The sequence below is a fragment of the Polyergus mexicanus genome, unplaced genomic scaffold (assembly GCF_030449975.1).
Source record: "Polyergus mexicanus isolate NDT 795.1 unplaced genomic scaffold, iyPolMexi1.0 SCAF_17, whole genome shotgun sequence".
Classification (NCBI taxonomy): domain Eukaryota; kingdom Metazoa; phylum Arthropoda; class Insecta; order Hymenoptera; family Formicidae; genus Polyergus; species Polyergus mexicanus.
In genome coordinates, this window is record NW_027223337.1 from 4,778,425 (window position 1) to 4,800,044 (window position 21,620).

At 36.4% G+C, this 21,620-nt stretch overlaps 2 protein-coding genes, 1 long non-coding RNA gene and 1 pseudogene across 3 annotated transcripts in view; 3 read left to right on the top strand and 1 right to left on the bottom strand.

Moving 5' to 3' along the window:
- The window catches only part of LOC138940549 (uncharacterized), a 28,849-nt pseudogene extending 20,352 nt beyond the window's left edge, over positions 1-8,497 (top strand).
- Positions 8,498-12,286: 3,789 nt separating this feature from the next.
- On the top strand, positions 12,287-14,621 carry LOC138940452 (uncharacterized). Its single transcript, XR_011448002.1, has 3 exons — positions 12,287-12,940; positions 14,137-14,215; positions 14,514-14,621. It is a non-coding gene; the product is annotated as an uncharacterized lncRNA (long non-coding RNA).
- Positions 14,622-15,819: 1,198 nt separating this feature from the next.
- The window catches only part of LOC138940775 (apoptosis-resistant E3 ubiquitin protein ligase 1), an 86,114-nt gene continuing 80,313 nt past the window's right edge, over positions 15,820-21,620 (top strand). The window contains exon 1 of the mRNA XM_070309981.1: positions 15,820-16,106. The gene's annotated coding sequence lies outside the window, so the exon portion shown is untranslated. The remainder of the gene's footprint in view (positions 16,107-21,620) is intronic.
- Positions 16,384-21,620, bottom strand: part of LOC138940776 (serine protease inhibitor dipetalogastin) — a 40,282-nt gene continuing 35,045 nt past the window's right edge. Inside the window, exons 4-9 of the mRNA XM_070309986.1 lie at positions 21,369-21,512; positions 20,761-20,925; positions 20,477-20,641; positions 20,189-20,311; positions 19,616-19,792; positions 16,384-17,667 (exon numbers count right to left, since the gene is read on the bottom strand). Coding sequence (XP_070166087.1) covers positions 17,436-17,667; positions 19,616-19,792; positions 20,189-20,311; positions 20,477-20,641; positions 20,761-20,925; positions 21,369-21,512 — 1,006 coding nt within the window. The 3' untranslated portion in view covers positions 16,384-17,435. The remainder of the gene's footprint in view (positions 17,668-19,615; positions 19,793-20,188; positions 20,312-20,476; positions 20,642-20,760; positions 20,926-21,368; positions 21,513-21,620) is intronic.

Sequence of the window (21,620 nt, forward strand, 5' to 3'; positions counted from 1 at the left end):
ATATATATTTATATATATGCGTCTATTTATCGTAACATGATTCAAAGAGTATAAAGAATTAAACATCCTATCGAATGTATGCATTTACTATTCTTTCTTTTTCATGTTTTAGTAATTTTTAAAATCTCTTACGCGTCCTCTAATCCGATCACTTGATTGGATCAATTCCTACTTTGCCTCGTTACAAACTACCTGAAAAACAAAGCTTCGTTCTTCACAGAACGTAACAGTACTCGCGGTTGAATCATCCACCACCCACGGCGGATTGAGCCGCGACGAGACGAAGAGAAGAGTTTGAAGAAGACAGACGAGAGAGCAAGAAGAAACGGAGACAGAAAGAAGGACGTTATTGTCGCTGCTCAAGCACTTTACGCCAATTTGCAGACGCGACGTTTTAAAAAGGATGTTCCTGATAGTATGGAAAGCGTTAAACCCAGCGGATAAGGTCAAGTAGACTAGTCGTTCCTCGCGCTAGTTACGACAGCTAATGGGATATACGCACCGGTGATGCGGAGAGAGAGAAAATCTAAGTAAACACAGATCTAACTAGCCGGATGATACGATCGAGATGAATGAGATGCAGTGTCTTTGTTTGCAAATTAATCTATCTAGCTACGCAAAAAAATTTCGTAATTTCCTAACAAAAGGAAAATTTTAGAATGTCTTGAAAACTTGCCTTAAAAAAATTATTTGTTGATTTTTTAAAATAAAATTACTTATATTAGAACAAAACATATGCATTAATTATAAATTACTTTAGCGATTCAAGGATCTGTGACAAACAACAAATTATAAACAATTACGCAGTTAATATTTTTATCGTTGTTACATGTAAATAAGTCACAGTCGTGTTGTTTCTTTGTAAGAGCTCGCCGCTCTCTCCGAAAGAGTCTCTCTCCAAGATACATAAAGCACCGAAAGATTTTCACTTCACGAAAACTTCTTTCATCACTCGTGTAAACGCATAACACCCTTCGATGCGAAGCCGCAATTCGTTCTGGGATACAATTTTGCGCGAAAGAAAATGATGCCACGCGGTGGAAGTTTCTTGCTCCGGTTGAAGTTTCTTTTCTACAATTGCAGCTGCGTGTAAAGGCGCGTCGAGTACAAGATGGCGGATAAAATAGCAGGATGAGAGCACACCATCGTGGGAGAGATGTAAAGGGACATAATGGAGGAGAAGAGGTGTGGAAGGGAAACAAGAAGGAAATCTTGCTCGCTATCTACGGAACGAGAGACTGCGCGTAATAAGTGACTTGAAATGTCTGAGAAATCGAACGAGACACGTTACATTCGTGTCCAGGCTCGTTACATTCTCGTCTCTGGTTCTTCTTCTTTTCCGCAAACGCAAACGACAAGTACCGAGAAGCGATAGAAAAATGAAGACGTCACGTATTGGAAAAGCGTACATAAAATGTTTTTGATTTTGATGGTCATCTGTTTTCTAGATCGCTATGAAATCGCGTGCACTTACACATAAACTTTTGTCTTCATATTATGCTCCTAAACTTTTTGCTTACAATTAGTGGCAAAAGTAAAATCTGAATACATATATATATTTTTCAGATAGTTCGTGACGAAACAAACTTGAAATCATCAGATTAGAGATCGCGTAAGAGATTTTAAAAATTTGTAAAACATGAAAAGGGAAGAATATAGCAAACGCATACATTCGATAAAATGTGTCATTCTTGACACTTTAAATTATTTTACAATAAATAAATACATATATTATATACATACATGTATATATATATATATATTATATATATATATAGGGTGGCTCCGAACGTTCCACCCAGACTTTGAGATCTTATAGGAAATTTAATTCTGAACAAAAAATTTCCTATAAACATGGGTCGAAAAATGCTTTCTTAAGAAGATATCGCTCAAAAATCTCTGATGTAAAGGAAAAGCGAAAGGTGAAAAGAAAATGAAATAAAAAGGAAATGAATAATAAATTTCTTGAAAAAATGATAAAAATAAAAAATAAAAATCTTTTTCTTTTATAAAAATAGAATAAATTTTTTTAAACTAAAATAGCACGTAATAGTAGAAAATGAATAAAGACGTGAAAAAATTAACTGTTCTCAAAATGTCCTCTCTCCCCTCCCTCCCCCTAGCTCCAATACACTTTCGGCATCGAGTAACGACCGATCTAATCGCTTTACGGATTTCCTCCTGATTCAACTTTAATCGATCTAACGATAAGTAACAAACGCACTTTTTGTACGTTTGAAACTGGTTATATAAAAATCTATGGAACGTACAACAATCAAATTTTGATCTCATTTGAAAGATAATTTAATTTTCTACAACTTTTGTTTCGATAATTTTTGTTAAAAGACGCACATTTTCCATGATATTTGGAAAAATGTGTAAAATAATCACGATTTCAGAGATTTTTGAGCGATAATTTCTTAAGAAAGCATTTTTCAACCCATGTTTATAGGAAATTTTTTGTTTAGAATTAAATTTCCTATAAGATCTCAAAGTCTGGCTGGAATGTTCGGAGCCACCCTATATATCGATAGAGCAAACTGGCAAATATCACATGTACACAATTCATTTTATCAACTATATCATTCGAGAATGACATTGTCAATCGTTCCGACAAATCGGACGTTCCGAACAAGATTCTAACAAATAATATTTTTTTAATGCCGCCTTGAATCTATCTCCGAAAGTGACAGCTAATAAGCAACATATTTTCAAATGGCCTCGTTATATTCCTACTTGTCCGTCGGTGCGTATCCTTTTCGGATGAGATGCGGAACGGAAAACGACTACAGAGGAAAAGGGGATGCAGGAGGTGGCCGCGTCCAGCGGGATAATAACCGGACAGAGGTGGATGTTAACTACTAGGTCCGCGTAGGCAGACTCACTTGAAATGATCGACCAATTTAAGGCGACCGCTTATTATCGATCGCAGAAAAAGCGGCACGGAACAACGGGGTGTAGAGCGAACCGATTCGAAATCGCTTATTTCGCCTGTCGGCGATTTTCGAGAAGGGATGCGTGTCTAAATATTTTCTCGCGTGCGAGATCGTTGACGAATGAAGAAACGATACTATAGTTCGCCGAATTATTATTTTTTTTTTTTTCACAATAAAATCCAATTTTTATAATTTCATATTTTTGATTAAAAATGTATATTTGAAATGTATGAACGATTGCTAACAAATAAGTATTTTTTAAATATTTTTCATTGTCGTTGATTTTTTACGAAGGTTGTTTAATTATTTCTAAAGCAACTTGTGCGAATAATTGCAAATGATCCGGCGAGAGGTCGGAAACGAAGAATGTTCCTTGTAAATGAAGTCAATGAACCGCGAGAAGAAGAAAAGAGTACGCGCGAAGATTTTACGATATGGCAGCCATTAACAGCACGGTTGCCGAATAAATTCTGGAGAGCGTTCCTGAAATTATTTCCATCGTAAATCCTTCCTTTCCCTCCACAAACGTTTAAAGTTGTATCTCGTAAAGCGACGCGCGAGCATACGGCAAGGATGGAAGAGCAGCTCTCCATTATCGTACGCTTCTTGATTGGATTATTCCGATCGATTGGCCGTTTTGAATTTATAATAGCTTGCAATTTTTCACTCAATAAATATCCTTCATTGGCCACAATCTGTCTCTCTATTGCATCGAATAAAGAAACGATATTCTTAAATTCCATTTTAAACAATTTATAATTTGTAACAGAATTCAGGTATAAACTATTTATAGTTTTATATGACATTCTATATACATATATATATTTTTTTTTATTTTTCCTATATTATACAGGGTGTAACAGAACGCCCGTATCAGCAGTTTTTTGAGGAAACAACGCATTTTCGTGAAAAATGTTTCATGCAAAAGTTGTAGAGCTCTAAGTGGCGCATTATATAATAATATTAGTATGACCTTGTATAGTACTGTCAAGGTCATATAAAAATCACTTTGAATTCTTTTGATAGAACCCCCTATTTTTCATTACATATTCTTGTAGCTTACCTCGAGAGCTTCCCAAAGCACTATAATAAAGTATTTTTTCATCGAGTACTTTTTGAGTTATTTTATATTTTAATTTGACATATTATGATATAAAAAATTTATTATCTCGTAAAATATTTAGTTTTCGATAATCTTACCGTAATACTTTTATGTACAGAATAACGAGGCAAATCAATTAGTATTAAAAAATAATTGTTTTTCAGAAAATTATTTACAAAAATTATTTTTTTAAACAATTTTTTATTTTTTTTTTTTGCACTAATTGATTTGTCTCATTATTCTGTACATAAAAGTATTACGGTAAGATTATCGAAAACTGAATATTTTCTCGAGGTAAGCTGCAAGAATATGTAATGAAAAATAAGGAGTTTCGTTTAAAAAATTTAAAGTAATTTTTATATGACCTTGACGGTGCTATTCAAGGTCATACTAATATTATTATATAACGCGCCACTTAGAACTCAACAACTTTTGCATGAAACATTTTTCACGAAAATGCGTTGTTTCCTCAAAAAACTGCTGATACGGGCGCTTTGTTACACTCTGTATATAAATATTTCGCATTTGAACAAAATTATAATCATTATTTTAATCGACAAGTGGAGAAATAAAATAACTAATTAGCGTATAATTAAATTTTTATCAAGGAAATAGATACAATTCTTTAAAATATATATAGGAAAACATTTTTAAGTATAATCTTAAAAATAAATTGGAAATTAGATTCACACATCCACACATACTTCTTGCGTGACAGTTTGGATGATTGATGATAGCGGCATTTAATTGCAATATGCATCTTGTCCGCTCATTGGAAACCAAGAGCTCTCGAGGTTACTCGCGCGCGAGTAGTCTATGTAGTCGGTGGCGTTAATTACCGTGGTAAAATGACTGATATCATCTTAGTAATCTGAACGAGTCGTCGTGAGGCACGGGGTAAATTGTTTCTACCGGAAACGCGAGTCCGTCGTCGTTCTCATCTTTGTCGCGCTCGCGTAATCGCGAAATTGCACGTAGAATAGAAATTTCGTCGGTATGCTCGCGGTTGTTAAATTACCTCGACCATGTCAATCCGCAAATTGTCGTCTAGCGTGGGCCTCAACGCGCTCGTGATAAGATCGTACCGTCTATTTCGGAAGTTATATCATTGCTTGAAAGTAGACGAAAGTAGTACAATAATTTCACGACAAGGAAAATTAATACGATTTTTGTTTCGCTCATTCTCGCTCGAAACAAAGAGCCTTGACTAAAACTCCCCTTAATTTCGTATCCGCGCGTAATTATTTACGACGCATAATTAGGCGAGCGTGGCGATTAATAAATCCGGAGCGGAAAGGGCGGGAAAACTTTTAAAGCGACGGATTTTCTTATCGCGGCCGCGACAGTGGATGTGAAGGACCGCTAGATAAGATTACGACTTCTCGCAAACAGTGAGCCGTGACAATGAATGATGCGCGCCCGTGGCTTCCGGTTTCTGGTATGAAGATGTGAGACTGTGCTTCAAGGCAAGATAACGGACGCGTTAAACGATTATGTTTCATTACCTTTCTCACTTCGTTATCTACGTCCACTTGCGATCAGCTTGAAAGATTCAGGAAAGAGGAAAGCAAAAGAGGAATTTTATGCGCGACGAATTTTCTGATGTGCCGATGACCACAAGTTACAATTAATTAAGGTCTGAGCAATCGCGTGATCGGAAATACGAATGAGAACTGCTATAAACGGCGTTACGCGTGGGCGCATTGCCGTGTTCGTTATTCCGATAAAGAAGCAGTATATTATAATGATTACCATATCACACATGAATAATATCCTTGAGCATCATTAAATACAATAGAACATTATATTCCTTAATTTTCTGCAGTTCAAATTAATTTCCATTAATAAGTTTGTTAATTATAATCAACATGTACACGCACATTATTGCGTATTTTAAATATCTAAAGAACTAGACAAGGGCTTGCTACCAAAAATTATAAATTAAGAAGATTTCTCACATTCATATAAAATTATTATATATATATATATCTCTTGTAGTCCAGCATCTCTCAAGTTTGATTTATATTTAATTCGCGTATTTTATTCGTTATTTTTGCGATAACAAAATTATCAAATAAAAGATAAGAAAAATATTAACGAATTGAAAATTATCTCGTTTACGCACCTAGGAATAAAATTATTATATTGATTGATTGATATAATACATTAAGAATAACGGTGATAATATTCAACTAATTCATTCTACATGTGTGTATATATATATATATATATATACCCCTTTTCATTCAAAAACTAAGCATTTTAGAAAAAAACGTCTTGAACAAAAAAAAAAATAATTATTTTAAAAAATACATTGTAAATAATTTTCTTAAAAACAATTATTTTTTTATACTAACTGATTTGTCTCGTTATTCTGTACATAAAACTATTACGGTAAGATTATCGAAAACTGAATATTTTACAAAATATTTTATTTTTTATATCAAAATATGTCAGATTAAAGTATAAAATAACTCAAAAAGTACTTAATGAAAAAATACTTTATTATAGTGTTTTGGAAAGCTCTCGAGATAAGCTACAAGAATATGTAATGAAAAATAGGGGGTTCCATTTAAGAAATTAAAGGTGTCCTTGACTTGACCTTAACGATGCCATCCAAGGTCAAACCAATGACACCATCTTATGTTCCCCTCAAAACCATACAATTTTTGTTGAAAACGTTTTTCTCTAAAATGCTTAGTTTTTGAAAGAAAAGGGGTGTACGGGTAGTCTAAGACATCCTGTGTATATGTATATATATATATATATATATATATATATATATATATATATATATATATATCCGAGACGAGATGAACAAGCCGCATCGAACACAGGATGTAAGTATACATCAGGATAAAAAGCATGGGAGAGTCGAACACGAACTTTCGATTATACGCACTATAAATTTTCAGGCCGCGCATCATTAACTCGCCGATAGCTGAAAATCCGGCTAGATCGATGAATCCCGGCAGAAGGTAAATTGAACGATAAATTATTTCGCATTACGAGAGAGAATCGTGAAGACATTTCGCTGCGCGATCGCGTGGATAATTAGCAAGGCGAAAGATAGATAATAGCTCCTCTTCCTTTTCAATTTTAATAGAACAAAAAATTCTTCTACTATTAATAGATTCTTTATGGGAATGAGATTCATATAATTTCATAATTAGCTGCGGTATCATAAAAACTAATCGCAAAAATTATTTTATAATCGATAAATTTTACTTTACGATAAGAAGCGACCTTCAAGTAACAATTGTTATCTGCAGCAAAGTTAAATGGCGAAGATGATTTTTGTACAGACAATGCGTCGTAAATGGACGAAATTACATGTGACGCGCCATTAAAAAGGAAACGGATAGAAAAGCGTGACCACAGCCGAGAAGACTAAATCGTCTCTCGGGGTACATAAAGAAATCGACGTAGGGATTGGCTCGTCTGACGTACGATAGGTCTCTTGATCAAATCGAGATACAATGGCCACTCTCTTGTCAGTCTTGCTCTTCCCTTCTCGGCTGTCCTTTACCTGTTACCGTCAGTGCCGGTGAGTCTTTTTTCATTTAAATTGCGTTATTCAATATGACACACTGCAAAGTTGATTGTATTTTTCTCAGAACTTATCTTCCGATCTTGGAAAAATAGCGACAACTGCAAACGAGCAATTGAACGATATCGTCGGTATCACTGACGTGCCAAAAGAAATTCGCAGAAATAACGGAAAAGACGAACTTGAACAAAGCTATGGGAATGGTGGCTCTTTATATCCGTTGGGAATAATAACACCCATAATAGGTTCGGTGAACGACGCGACGAGACTCGACGTGGGTTTTCAGGCTAAAGTAGAATCGAAAAATTCGCCAAGGCGAATACGCAGCTCGGGTCGGGCGTCGCGGATGAAAAAAATAATACCGATAATCGTGCTAAAAAAAAGAACAATTATATCCGACTCTGTAGGAGATCAATTGACGGATCGACGATGAGTTGGATGCAGAAATTACGCGGTAAGGATTGCGTGAAGCTTCCGAAAAACGAATTTGATCTCGAACAAGATACGGAGGATACAAATCGAAAGGAGGACACGATTACAGTCATAGGATTAAAAATCGGGACAAAGATTAATAATAGAAAGGTTTATAAAGATTCCGAAAGTAGAAGCGATGAATATAAACAAGAAAACGAAGCGACAGAAAATTCGATCGTAGAAGCTTCTATTTCAGACGATTCGATAAATTACGAAGAACTGACCCCAAAAGTAATTGATAAACTTGGAATGGGTCTGAACATCAAGAAACCGGTAATCGATGGGAAAATCGGTAAACTCGCGTTATCCACTACATTAAAACTCTGAGAAAATTGTGATTAACGCGATATTACAAATAAATCTTGATTAATGATTTAAACTCTCCCATATATATATATGTATATGTATATGTATTCATATCTACGAGAAATAAAAGAATTGCTACATTAGTTATCCGTGTAAAGTTTCTGGCTTGAAAATATATAAAAAATGTTTTTGACTTAAAAATATATTTAAAAAATACAAAAAAAATGAAACGTGTGATATATTTTAATAAAATCGCTTACGCTAAAGTATTTGAATAAATAAAGAAATAAATAAAATAAATAGGTAATATATATACAGAGAATTAATGATTGAATTATGAGAATATCTCGAATTATACGTATAAAATGTGTCTGCGCGGACTTGTCGCAGTTTGTTTAAACCCCAAGTATGTGAGACTTTTAGCATGACATGCAAAACCTATCTACCCTTTCATAATTCCACATTACCCTTTCTCGAAGAAAAAGAATTCCAGATCCGGTTCGAGGTCAATTCCCTCGACTTACATTCAAGGTTGGAGCGTGTGACACGGCCGTTAAAACACAATAGATCATTTCAAGTTGTTGCGGCATATAATTAATCTTAACAGAGCAGCCGTGCGGATATTCGCGACGATTGGCGACCTTCGTACGGATCAACCAGAACAGGATTGAAACGATTTTTCCGTTCTCGAGTCTCTTCGTGTCTCCATTACGTCCGGCGTGTTGCGATTTATTATAACGTTGACAATTTAAAAATATATCGGCGAAAAATTGTGATAAACATTTTAGAGAATTGCAGAGATATATTGGGAATTGTTCCGACTTGACGAGAGCTTGTTCCGCACGAATGTATACGTGTTGAGTTATACAATATAATCACGTCCATCGTGTCCATCCAATGATTTGTACGCAACTAGAATAACGCGTCTATATACGAGGAGATCGGGTGATTTGAGAATCGTCAGAGTTACGTGATCGTCTATTAAAGAGCGATATAGAACTCTATAACAATGCAATACGATCTATAGTTTGCGAGTTAGTTGCGCAAAATAAACTTGTTATCTTTTTAATATCACGATTAATGCGATACCACGTTGTCAAACGATGCCGAAAACAATATTTTTATCTTATTTTATAAAGTATATCTTCCCTATCTTTAATCAAAATGATTAAAAAAAATTTTGCTATATTACAATCATTCTAGAATACAAAAAAGTGAGGCATGACAAATGAATTATCAATATTTTCAAAGATATTGATGAGTGAAAAAGTTAAACAAATTTATAATATTTTAGAGCATACACTTTTTGGACATATTTACAATACTTTCGTCTGTGCTTGTGCTCTACAATCGCCAGTGAAATTTTTGAAATTAATTTTATATCTATTTATCCACAATTTCGAATGACTATAATCGTTATATTTATGATCCCATCTTAGCCAGTTTCACGTAGAAAATAGTACACTCGCCCTGCTGCCTCTAAAATATTTTAGTTTCAACATTTTTCACATCATCGATTATGTACCCTCGTATATCGAATAAAGGCACAAATTATAATACGCGAGTCGCGACGGCGACGATGTTAACAATTGGGGCAGAAGCCCAATCTGGAGGTCAATTCGCTTGGAAGTTTCTTCGATGAACTGAGCAAGGTATTTGTGCGAATTTAATTGTTTTCAATCAAACTTGGTTTAAATGTTCATCCCATTAGAAAAAAGGGTAAACCTTCGGAAAACCCACCTATATGAAATAATGGGTAAGAATACCCAATTCTTATGTATTTTTGCCTCCTGAACACGAATATGAAACTTAAAAATCGGCGATCGGACTCGCAAATCGAAGAAAAACGCAAAAATCTAACCAAACGCGAAAATTCAACCCATGTTAGGTTAGGTACCTAACCTAATCCACTTTTCCATCCACACAATAATTATGGGATGGACTTCGCTTCGCGTTGTAAAGTATATGCGTGGACACAGTGGGTTCCGCCTCCCCCCCCCCCCCGCCTCCTACGGGGGGGCTCCACTTCCGGAAGATATAACCTAACCCAAACCTATATTCCAGGGGTAAATTATTACTAATAAAAATGCATCTCTTGGACATGGGTTGGATTTTCGCGTTTGGTTGGATTTTTGCGTTTCTCTTCGACTTGCAAGTTGCGAGTCCGACATTCATTTGCAAGTTTCATATTCGTGTTCAGGAGGCAAAAATACATAAGACTTGAGTATTCTTATCCATTATTTCATATAGATGGGTTTTCCGAAGGTTTACCCGCGTTTGGTTGGATTTTTGCGTTTTTCTTAGATTTGCGAGTCCGATCGTCATTTTTAAGTTTCATATTCGTGTTCAGGAGGCAAAAATACATAAGAATTGTGGGTATTCTTATCCATTATTTCATATAGGTGGGTTTTCCAAAGGTTTACCCGCGTTTGGTTGGATTTTTGCGTTTTTCTTAGATTTGCGAGTCCGATCGTCATTTTTAAGTTTCATATTCGTGTTCAGGAGGCAAAAATACATAAGAATTGGGTATTCTTACCCATTATTTCATATAGGTGGGTTTACCGAAGGTCTACCGAAAAAAGTAATCTACTACAACGTGTAACTACATACACATTTACTAGTATATGTGACCCTTTAAGTTAATTTAATCAATTTAAATTGGAAAGCCGCAAAAAAACTATCGATCTACGGAGAAAGGCGGATTCCCTAAATTTAGGGGAAAAAAAAAGAACTTCGAGAAAGACTGCGCGGTAGGTTTCTGCGCACAATATAAATATACCCTATATAATCACCTTCATGACGAATATTTCGCTTAACGTCGGAACAGAATATGTTTTGAGCTTGACAGAAACGCATATTCCTATAAAAAGAGGAAAAGCGCGTGATAAAAAATGAAGAGGGATCCACGAACACGCGCATTCTCGAGTACCGACACGACGTCTCCCTAGGCGATCGATAAATTTAATTACGTATACACCGGGAGCAGCGCGGCCATTCTTCCCCGGATGCTGAAACTATGCCGAACACGAGAGTTCGCATTCGTGTGTTCGATCGCCGTCCCTTCCCCCCCCCCCCTCCTTGGAACAATAATGATTTTTTTTCTGTTCATTGTCCATTGCGAGATAACGATAAGATAAGAAAATGCACGCAGCGAATGAAAGAGAGAAAGAGAGGCTGCTTCTATCCGACGATTCTCGATAAAATTCTGATAAGCGCATCGTGGAAAAATCTGACGCGGTATTAAGTTTACAATAACTATTAGGACAAGGGATCATAATTTCAATGCAAATTATTAGTCGAGTAAGTAAAAATTAGATTTGTCAAAGTAAAATTTGTATCCGGTGGAATAATAATAAGTATAGTATAATCTCTCGATTGCAACAAAGCGGAATGTGAATGCAACGATTTTGCGAGGGGAAAAGGATACTCTATATATGAAAAGAAAATATGGCGAACAAAGAAATCGCTTTACATAACTCTTATGCAAAAATTATTTCTATTCGTAAGTATTACTGTTGGAAAAAATCGAGAAAAACGTTTGTCAATAAAATTTTCTCGGACATCGTTAAATGCAAATCGATCGATAATGAAATCATTAAAGGAGCAGTCGCTCGAGAGATCGTAATATTCGTCGTCAAAGGAAGAGGACAGGATGACACGATTCGAATCGCGTAACACACGAACGGTCTTCCTTTCGTTCGGGCCGATAATAAGACACGATCGTGAATTAAATTTTTGAGTTTATGGCAAAATCGGCAAGAGCTGCTCTTCGATGGTACGCAGGCAGAATCCGCAGAATCGCATCTCGCATGTTGGTACGCGTAGGTAGATATATTCATCCTTTCCTGTACAATCTATTATTTAACGCGACGTCATCCCACGACATTCGATCCGTTCAGTTGTGGTTTTATGTAACACGATCCGCACGTGTAATCGCTATTCTCTTTCGCCGACGTGACCGATACCGAAGGATGGCCTCAAAGATGGCCCCTCTCTTTCTCTTTCTCTCTTTCTCTTTCTCTCCGCCACTGTCAAATTTGCGGCACCTCGAAATGACGCGTCTCGTACGGTTTTCGATACGACGCTTTGCGTCCCCATAAGCTCAAATTCAAATTTATTATTTACAATTGTATGGTACTCACGATTAGGACGATGATATTCGAGAGGAATCTGCGAGTGACAAGCGCGAGGTGTCCAACGAGTGATTCCACCACCACCATCACCGCCACCGCCACCGCCACCACCTGATGTTTTGGAGCAGTCCCAGCACACGCCACTTGCTGTTCGCCGTTGAGGGATATTTCGCCCTTTGTATTCGCCGCGAACAATCGCGAATGCAACGCGAGACGCGCGTTGTCGCAAAGGAACGATATCGTAAACAATTGCCTCGCTTGGGGCGCGAATCCGATCGACCGCGATCATTTGTCGTAAACACTGGTCGCCATGCTGCCGAAGCACCTGTCAATACGGTCGCGCGGCGACGCCATCTTGGACCCGGCGTACCCGTGGCGCCAACAAGTGGTCGTCGAAGATACTAATCGTAAAACTTACTTGCCGACGAGATACGTTATCGTACGTGCATAATCCATCCGTTTGTTTTGCGCCGGTGGAGGAGACATGTTTGAAATTCGCGGGAAAAATTCTCTCGACGAAATTCACACATCACGCGATGAATCTGCACATATATAACATAGATATTTTTCTCACCACTCCCGATGCACATTTATTTGTTATCGTTATGCATATATATTTTCCGTGATTTTATTTATTCGTTTAATATAATTATCTCGTTTATGATCGTGCCAAGTTCTCGATTTGCATATTATCCCAGATAGAAAAATGCTACCCATACAGCACAAAACATTGCAGCAACATTTGCAACATTGCCGCAATATTGCTACAATATTGCAATGTTGCTGCAATGTTGTTACAACGTTTTGTGCTGTATGGGTAGTATAGTATGTTAGCAAATTCATGGACGCGCATATTCATGATAATCATCTAGTTTTTGAAAATCAGAAAATTGTTTAGATATTATAAGCATTTATATTAAATAAAAAAATAAAAATTTCATTGATCACTTTCTTAATGATCATCAAATTAATTTTATTGACTTAAACACACCATCTCGCATATAGAAATACAATGGCATAAAGCGGTAAACTTTTTTCAATATTTTTCCGAAATACATTTTGCTTTCACAGAGCATACAATCACAACGAATTAATATTTGCTACACAGAGAGAAAAGTTTCTTTGGATTTAATAAATTTTGTTGTAATCAAATAAGAAATATAATGCTTGAAATAGTCCAACCATACTAATGTTTGAAGTAACAAATATGATTGTTTGATTTTTAAATAATATATTTATTTATTTTAAATAAAATATTTTTTGAATGAATTTTATTTTTTCTTTAACTTAAACAATTATATCGTTCTTTCAAACAATATTCTTCTTTTATTTAAAAGATTCATTATATTGCTTTTAACAATTTAAATAAATTTTAAAACAAGTTAGATAAAGTTAAATGACACGTTACTGCATCTTTCTAATCTTTCTAATCAAATCTTTGAAGCATCTTAGGACCATATAGCATATAGAAAAACTTAATTTTACTTATTCGGAATTTCTATCCGAATAAATGCATCAATCAATTTCATCTTTTTCCATTTCCGCTTAACCTAAAAGTTTCTACTTCTAGATTTTTTTAAATATTAATTATTTTAAGCGCTGCTACAATTTGGATATTCTATTTGCATCTTACAGATCAATGTAGCGACCCTGACATCCTGAGAGGATTAGGAGGCCTAGGAGAGGCATCCTGCACCGGCGGAGCAATCCTAGGGTGAGTATTTATTATTTGTATATTAGTTGTTGAAATTCGCGTACTAATTCGATCTTTTTATTTGAATGAATTAAACAAGAAAAAATTAAAAAGAAAGATTTTTACATTATTCCTATAAAAATTTCTATGTAAAAAAAAGTCTTTCTATAATTTATAAAATTGTTCTATATTTATATAAAGCTTTTTAGCGATTAACGTTGTACGCATCGAATATAAAATATTCCGCGTGAAATATTAGTTATATTGTTGGACGCTGTTATAATTTGAATTTTATATTTGTATGTTATAAACAACGTAGCCTCAAGATCAACAACTCCGCTGTTGCGCATCAGTGCCGGTGAGCAATGAACTTTATTTTCTTTTGAGATAACGAATTCGTAGATATTGTAGATATAAATGTAGATTGTTGATTATAAATCCATTGCCTCAAAATGGATGGGCTAGAATAGATTAAATTAAATAATAGATTTTCAATAGATTTTTTTTAATATGCATTAAAACATATTAAAGTATGAATTAAAGCAAAAATTTGAAAAAGATGTAAAATATTTTTTTAATTGATAAATTTCGAATGGAATTCCACAAGATAGAAAAAACACTCTTAACATTTTACACGCTAAAAAAACAATATTGCATAAGATATCGCGATTTTATGAGATTTGATGATTATATGACATTTTACGAAAATCTGATAGCCGATATCACCGGCGATCATATAAACGTGAAAAAATTAATTAACTCTGTCAACAATTAAAACTGCTTAAAGAACAATAAAACACGGTTAAAATAATTAATTATGCTTATATAAAAATTATTAATAAAACATTAATAAATCCATAATATTTTTCCGCATTTTCGATCCACAATGTATTTAGCACGGACATGCACCAAACGGTTGTTTTACCATGGCATCACAAAATCGATCTGGCATTGTAGTTCCGCTCTAAAATCCAGTTAGCGCCACTGTGTCAGCTAAGAAAACGGTCTCACGAAAAACGGTGGCGCGGCCTCTCTCAGGTTTCTCTTAGATAATAAATATAGTTTAAAATATTTTTATTATATATATAATTATGGCTGCAATATTTATCCATTTTCATCCATCTGCTCATTTCATGTCTTTGTTTTGGTTTGCTAAAACTGCTTCGTGTCCTTCACTCGGGATTTTCAAATCTGGCAACTCTAGCGTTATATTGGCTGCGTTCAGCAGAAAAAGCAGCTTCGCAACTGTTGTAAAATTCTTTAATATGATTGGTTGTTGCCCTTAGTTCCTGCCGGATCTAAATGTATAAACCAATCATATTAAAGAATTTTGCAACAGTTTCAAAGCTGCTTTTTCTGCTGAACGCAGCCATTATTAACCTAAGGACCAATTTCACCAAGTCTGGTTAGATGAACCGATGATTAAAATTAGCAGGATGGCCAACAGAAAATAGAGGTGAAGGAAAACCAAGCATTCATATCATTTTAGTTGGAACCCTGCTAATTTTAACCGTCGGTTCATCTAACCGGACTTTGAAATTGGCCCTAAATCGCGCGAGGAAACGCGTCGGTACGTTATTCGCGTGAAGTTGTATGCGATCGACGAAGCGGTCGGTCATATTGTTTCGCGTCGCGTCAATCAGTCAAGATCGTGGTAACGTCGCGTTGCGCATTCTTTGTGTTTTATTTTCGTCTAAAGTGCGTCGCGTGGGCGAATGAATACCGGGAGGACAAAATATCAGGCAATTGTCGTGTTAATTAATTAGTATCGTGTTAATCCGCGCTCGTTAACTGTATCTTTCCAATGTTCGTATTCGCGAGTACTCGGGAAAGTGAATTGTCGAAGACGCAACGATCGGAAGTTGGCGCCGGTCGAGTAGCTTTATCGCAGCGCCCATGATGTACCCAGTTGGTAAGTAAATTTGTTTATTGCATACACATATACACACACATACACAAGCACACAACACACAAGCACACAAAAACACAGACTCAGCACAGCACAGACACAGACACACAAAAACACAGACTCAGCACAGCACAGACACAGACACACACATACATGCTGGCGTGGTATCATGATGATTGGCACTCTGATGTCAGATTTTTTTATCTTTGTAAAAAATAAATAGAAATGAATAACGTGTCATATTTGTGATATTATTACGCATGTATAATTTTCTTGTACAGCTTTTTTATATCTTAAAATATACATATATGATTTATTATTGACATTGGAAGCGTATACAGAGTTAGTGTCGATACATGACACAGAAGAATGATTTTCTCGCATGTTCGATAATAAATTAAGATTGCAATGGTATAATATAATAGTAATAAATGAACACACATCACATATATCGGAAGAAAATGTAATAGTACAATATTCCCCTAGAATTCTAGAATAAGAATATGCTCTAGCAACACCGTGTCGATACATTATTAGCCATAATTAAAACGACGGGCGCAATTGTGGGGAAAAAAAAAGAAATGAAAAATCGCGTCAAAAAACGCATACGCAATGATTGATGCTCTACAATAAATAATAATGAATCTACATCGCGCGTCAAGTATAATATATATGTAAAGTATATCGAAAAGACTATATCGTAATTGGCGAAACCTCCTTTCCACTCCCAGTTAAAAAAAAAAAAAAATTAAAAAAATGATTTTCGTTAACTTTGACATACAATAGCGATTTGCGAACTATAATTTTGGCGCGCGAATTATTTCGCGCGATATATTGCCGGAGAGGAGAAAATTAGCAATCGCGATGAATATTATCGTTACAATAGCAGTAACAATACGACAACAATTTGGACTCTGCGACTGGCAAGATGCTCGTTTTTCCTCGAATATCGTTTTTCCCGCTATGGTAATTTAGCGCTTTTTAGATCATTCGGGTGATCGAATGCCCGAGCCTACGTATATTTATTTACGCTCTTTATCGCATCGCGCTCGTGTGTTTGAATGGCGTCTAGAGTCGCGAATTATACGATCGATTAATCAAACGCCAAAATATTCGATCGATCGTGGAATTCGTCGAATTTACAGCCGGTTCGCCGAATAATTATTAAATACTTGAAGACGACATATGACAAGTGAATGTACAGTAATCGTCGCTTCCCGATTCTGAGAAATACGAGTCAAATTATCTCTTAGAATGATTTTTCCTCGCATTTTATATCTTTCTCTCTCTCTCTCTTTCTCTCCCGTGTCGGTCGTGCCAGCTCGATCGATTTTAATAGAGATAATTCTTGGGCTCCTCCGTCGGCTGGCCGCACACTCCGTGATATTTTTTCGTGACGAGACTCCTGCTACGGCAATTCTCGATCTCCAGGAAGCACTCGTTGCTATACGTCATGGCGTCGGTGCCGCAAACGGGATCGTAATAAGGCGGACAGATTTTTTGGCAGCCGCGAAACAGGAAACCCTGGACGCATCTCTTCATAGGTACCACGTACACGTGTTTCCTAGAATAGAGATCAAGCTCATTCTTTTCTCGCTACTTGAGATATTAAGATATTATTAAATTAGAGCTAAATTGATAAAAATTGAGCTTAACTGGATAAATTTGAGCTAAATTTGTCTCGCGCGTTAAAGAGCAATTACAGGATTGGTGAGTTTAACGATTTAGATTAGTACTTGTGTTACGAATATTTTCAACTATTAGGTGTACAACTTTGCTTCCGCCGATTTTTTTCGGAAATTCGAGGCTTTATTGTAAAAAACTGGTTATATGTCTTTGAGGCGTTTTGAAATTGCTTGTTGAGTCACTTCCAATGATCGTGCCAATTCTTTTTGACTTTGACTCGAGTCTTCATTAAGTAATGCCTCCAATTCTGCATCTTCGAAAACCTTCTCTCTTCCACCACTATGCCGGTCTTCGACGTGAAAATCACCGTTCTTGAAGCGTTGAAACCACTCACGACACGTTCTTTCACTAATAGCGGCTTCACCATAAGTATTTGAGAGCATTCGATGAGCCTCAGCCGCAGATTTCTTCATATTGAAGCAGAAAATTAAAACCTCCCGCAAATGACGAGAATTTGGCTCGTAAACTGACATTTTCAATCGAGAATAACTTTATGATGCAGACACAAATCGACTAATGTTTCTATAGGGTTATGTTGACAGATGCCCAAGTTTATCGCATGACGTCTATGATCTATTTATTTCGACCACTACTTATCGCTAAAGCCATCTATAGGAAAACAGCGGAAGCAAAGTTGTACACCTAATATTAGTTTGTGTTTATTTAACATACGATGAGCATCCAGTGGAAGTGGGAGCGTTAGAAAGCAATCGTAGATAGAAAATGACTCTTTTTGAGGAAATGGGTCGCGTTAAGGCGTCGATAATTTCTACTTTCGAAATTGCACGGCGATTGTGTGTCCAATTCACATTCGCGAAGTAGGATACTTTCCTCTCGCGTGTTTGAACAACGGGCACGAGAACATCCTGCTGGTATGCGTGTACACGACGGCATGGCTGATAGTTTATTATTTCCATAAAGAAAACGTAATGGGACGGTTGAGTTCAACTGAATCGTAAACTGCCTTTCATCGCATGCGATATTATAATTCGAATTAACCGTTTCTCTCGAGTTTCTTAGACGATCTTCTTTCACTCCTCAGAAATATATTTAAACGCGCGAACGTCGCCGTCGTAATGAAAGTCTATGGAAAGTATTATAGTCACATATCGAAGAAAAAGTACTATTGCGGTCAATGAAATTACATGCGCGAGACACGAAATGCCGTCGTTCTCTCTCTGGATTTTCTTTACATAAATAGAAATAATTTAATTTGTTAATGTTAATAATTAGCTTTCCAGCAAACGCTACTTCTAGCGAAGTAATGGAATTATTATATTGTAGTATTTTTACTGTATAAAATAAGAATGAAAATTGTATGCTTGAAGTTAAAATACGGTCACAAAATTATTGAGACAATTAAATTGCTCTTCTTGAACGATAAAAGATTCAATTGAGATAATATTTTTAAAAAGAAAATTAAATTAAAATTTACTTTATTTCACAATTCTATTTGTAATCTATAGAATTTTAAGTAAATTTAAATATTTTGTAAGGCAAAATATATAAAAGCTTTAAATGCATCTTTCCTTCAAGACAATAATTTTACACATTATTTGCCGTTCTTTTTTTTTCCTATCGCTCTTTTCATATCGCTTTGATTATTAACGATTTCATTTATTCGCTATTATTTATTATTCGATCAAAATCGGGTAAAGCAAATGTTATTAATAAATGAGATTTTCCGTGTATTTGCATAAATTTCTCGAGAATCAAGAGTTTAATTGATGGTGAGGGCTCACCATAATTCCAGACTTATCGAACAAAAGCTCTTTCTCTCTCCGGTATAACAGGCAAATATAATACTCGACGGTCAGGCGGCTTACCCGCAATTGTCCCTCTTCATCTCGCACTCGTTGCGATAGAGCTTGTTATCGGAGCCGCAAACAAATTGACGTTCCCCGCTGCAGATCTGGTTGCAGAGCGCGGTGGTGCGACAATGTTGCGCCGGAACTTGAACCACCCTCTGGCCGCAAGTCTCGCGCCGCAGATGGCAGAGGGATCTATAAATGCGTACGAGAGTGCACACATGACGCATCAGTAAACACGCCAAATCCTTTAACGAATTCCCTTTTGTCATTACATTAAGCTGAAGTTGTTTAATCTCGAAAAAATGTTACGCTCGAATCCGTTTAAATATTCGGAAGATATTGCGTTCGCGGTATAAATAATTTCGTCGCGGATTTCATTAGATATTTTATCTTTACATATGAAAATTCCTGAAATTTAAATTGATAAATAACAATATATTTCACGCATTGAAATCAAAGATCAGAATAAAAGAGTAAATTTTGAAAAGAATCCAAAGTCTTTTGTCGGTCTCTAATGGACGACCATTTTGTGATGCACGCGCCCCTAAAATCTTGACGTTCTGGAATCCGAACAACATTCTTAATCACCGATAAACGTTGCCGTCGCTTCCACAAACTGGTTCCTCGGGTACTTCGGCGCAATCTTCGGGACACTGTTCGGTCTCCTTCAAGGTCGTGCACTCGCCAACGTGAGCCGATTGGATACCCTTTCTAAAACGCATCAAATATCGAGAAAATAAGTCAGTTTGCCTACGGTTAATTGGATGTTCGATTAAATTGATGAATCACTATAAACGATTGCGTTGGAAAGATTATGGTATCTTGAGATTTGAAAAATAAATTTGTCATTATTCCGAAGAGATAAACGTAACTTACAAACAAATCGCTACGTTCAAATGGCACTGATTTGGATAAGTATTCGCATCGCTACCGCAAACCGGATCCACCTCGCTTCCGCATCTCAGCTGTTGCTTCATGCATTTCGTCAGCCGAGACCGACACTTCTCGAAGTCAACCACCGTTACCTTTCTTCTTGCATGCCTGTCGATTATTAACACTTTGCTTAAGCTTCGTGACCGATGATCGATTACTCGTGACAAGGAAGCACGAGCTGAATTTTTACTTATTGAAGAGAAACAGCGCCGTTAATAAATACCCACCCGCAGTTTAGCATTTGCATCTCGCATTCGTTCCTGTATATGTTCCCATCCGATCCGCAGACTGATATTTCCGATTCGTTTTTGCAATCCAAGGGACACGCGTTGCTTCCGGAAGTCCGTTCCCGAGATACGCAAAATGACATCGGCACTTCGAAGACGTGTTTGCTGAAAAGTAGTTGTTCTCGATAACGCGTTACAGTTTGACGAAATGTTTGCAATTTAATTAATAAAATTTCGACAAAAAGTCGCATGGGAAATAGGCGGTTGTATAAATAGAATTATAATATTTCTCAACTACTCGTTGAAGGGAAAATTCAGACATCAAGAAACATTAGATCGCGTATGTCGCATTTCGCGTTCTAACAAATCGTATGTAATATTTAAAGAGAAATCTCAGTGAAGGGAAGAGCAAAGGGCAACTCGAGTGCTCTTAAGGAGTTATAACGAAGTGTATACAGGGAAGAGAGCGATTCTTAAATGATCAAGTACGTACAATGAGAGAAGGAAAGGATAGAGGGAACGCGGGCAACGAGATAGGGTTACGAGAGAAAGCCCATTGGGGACGATCCGTCGATTGTACATGTCGGATTCGCAAATTCAAGACTTACCCGCAGTTCTTCGCCCGCATTTTACAGGTGTTCGAGTACAAAATGCCGTCGCTACCGCAGGCAGGCTTGGCACCACGCCAGCACGATTCACGACAATGTCTTGTGGTCTGGCAGTGCTTCTTATTTGTACGCACGACGCCTTGCCTGTGAACGGGAAAAAGTCAAAATCGCTTTGCGGCCGGAAACTAGTTTTATGTTAGAATAAACTCTTCCTTCCCGCAGAGTAGTTACACGTATTACGTTTTATGAGAC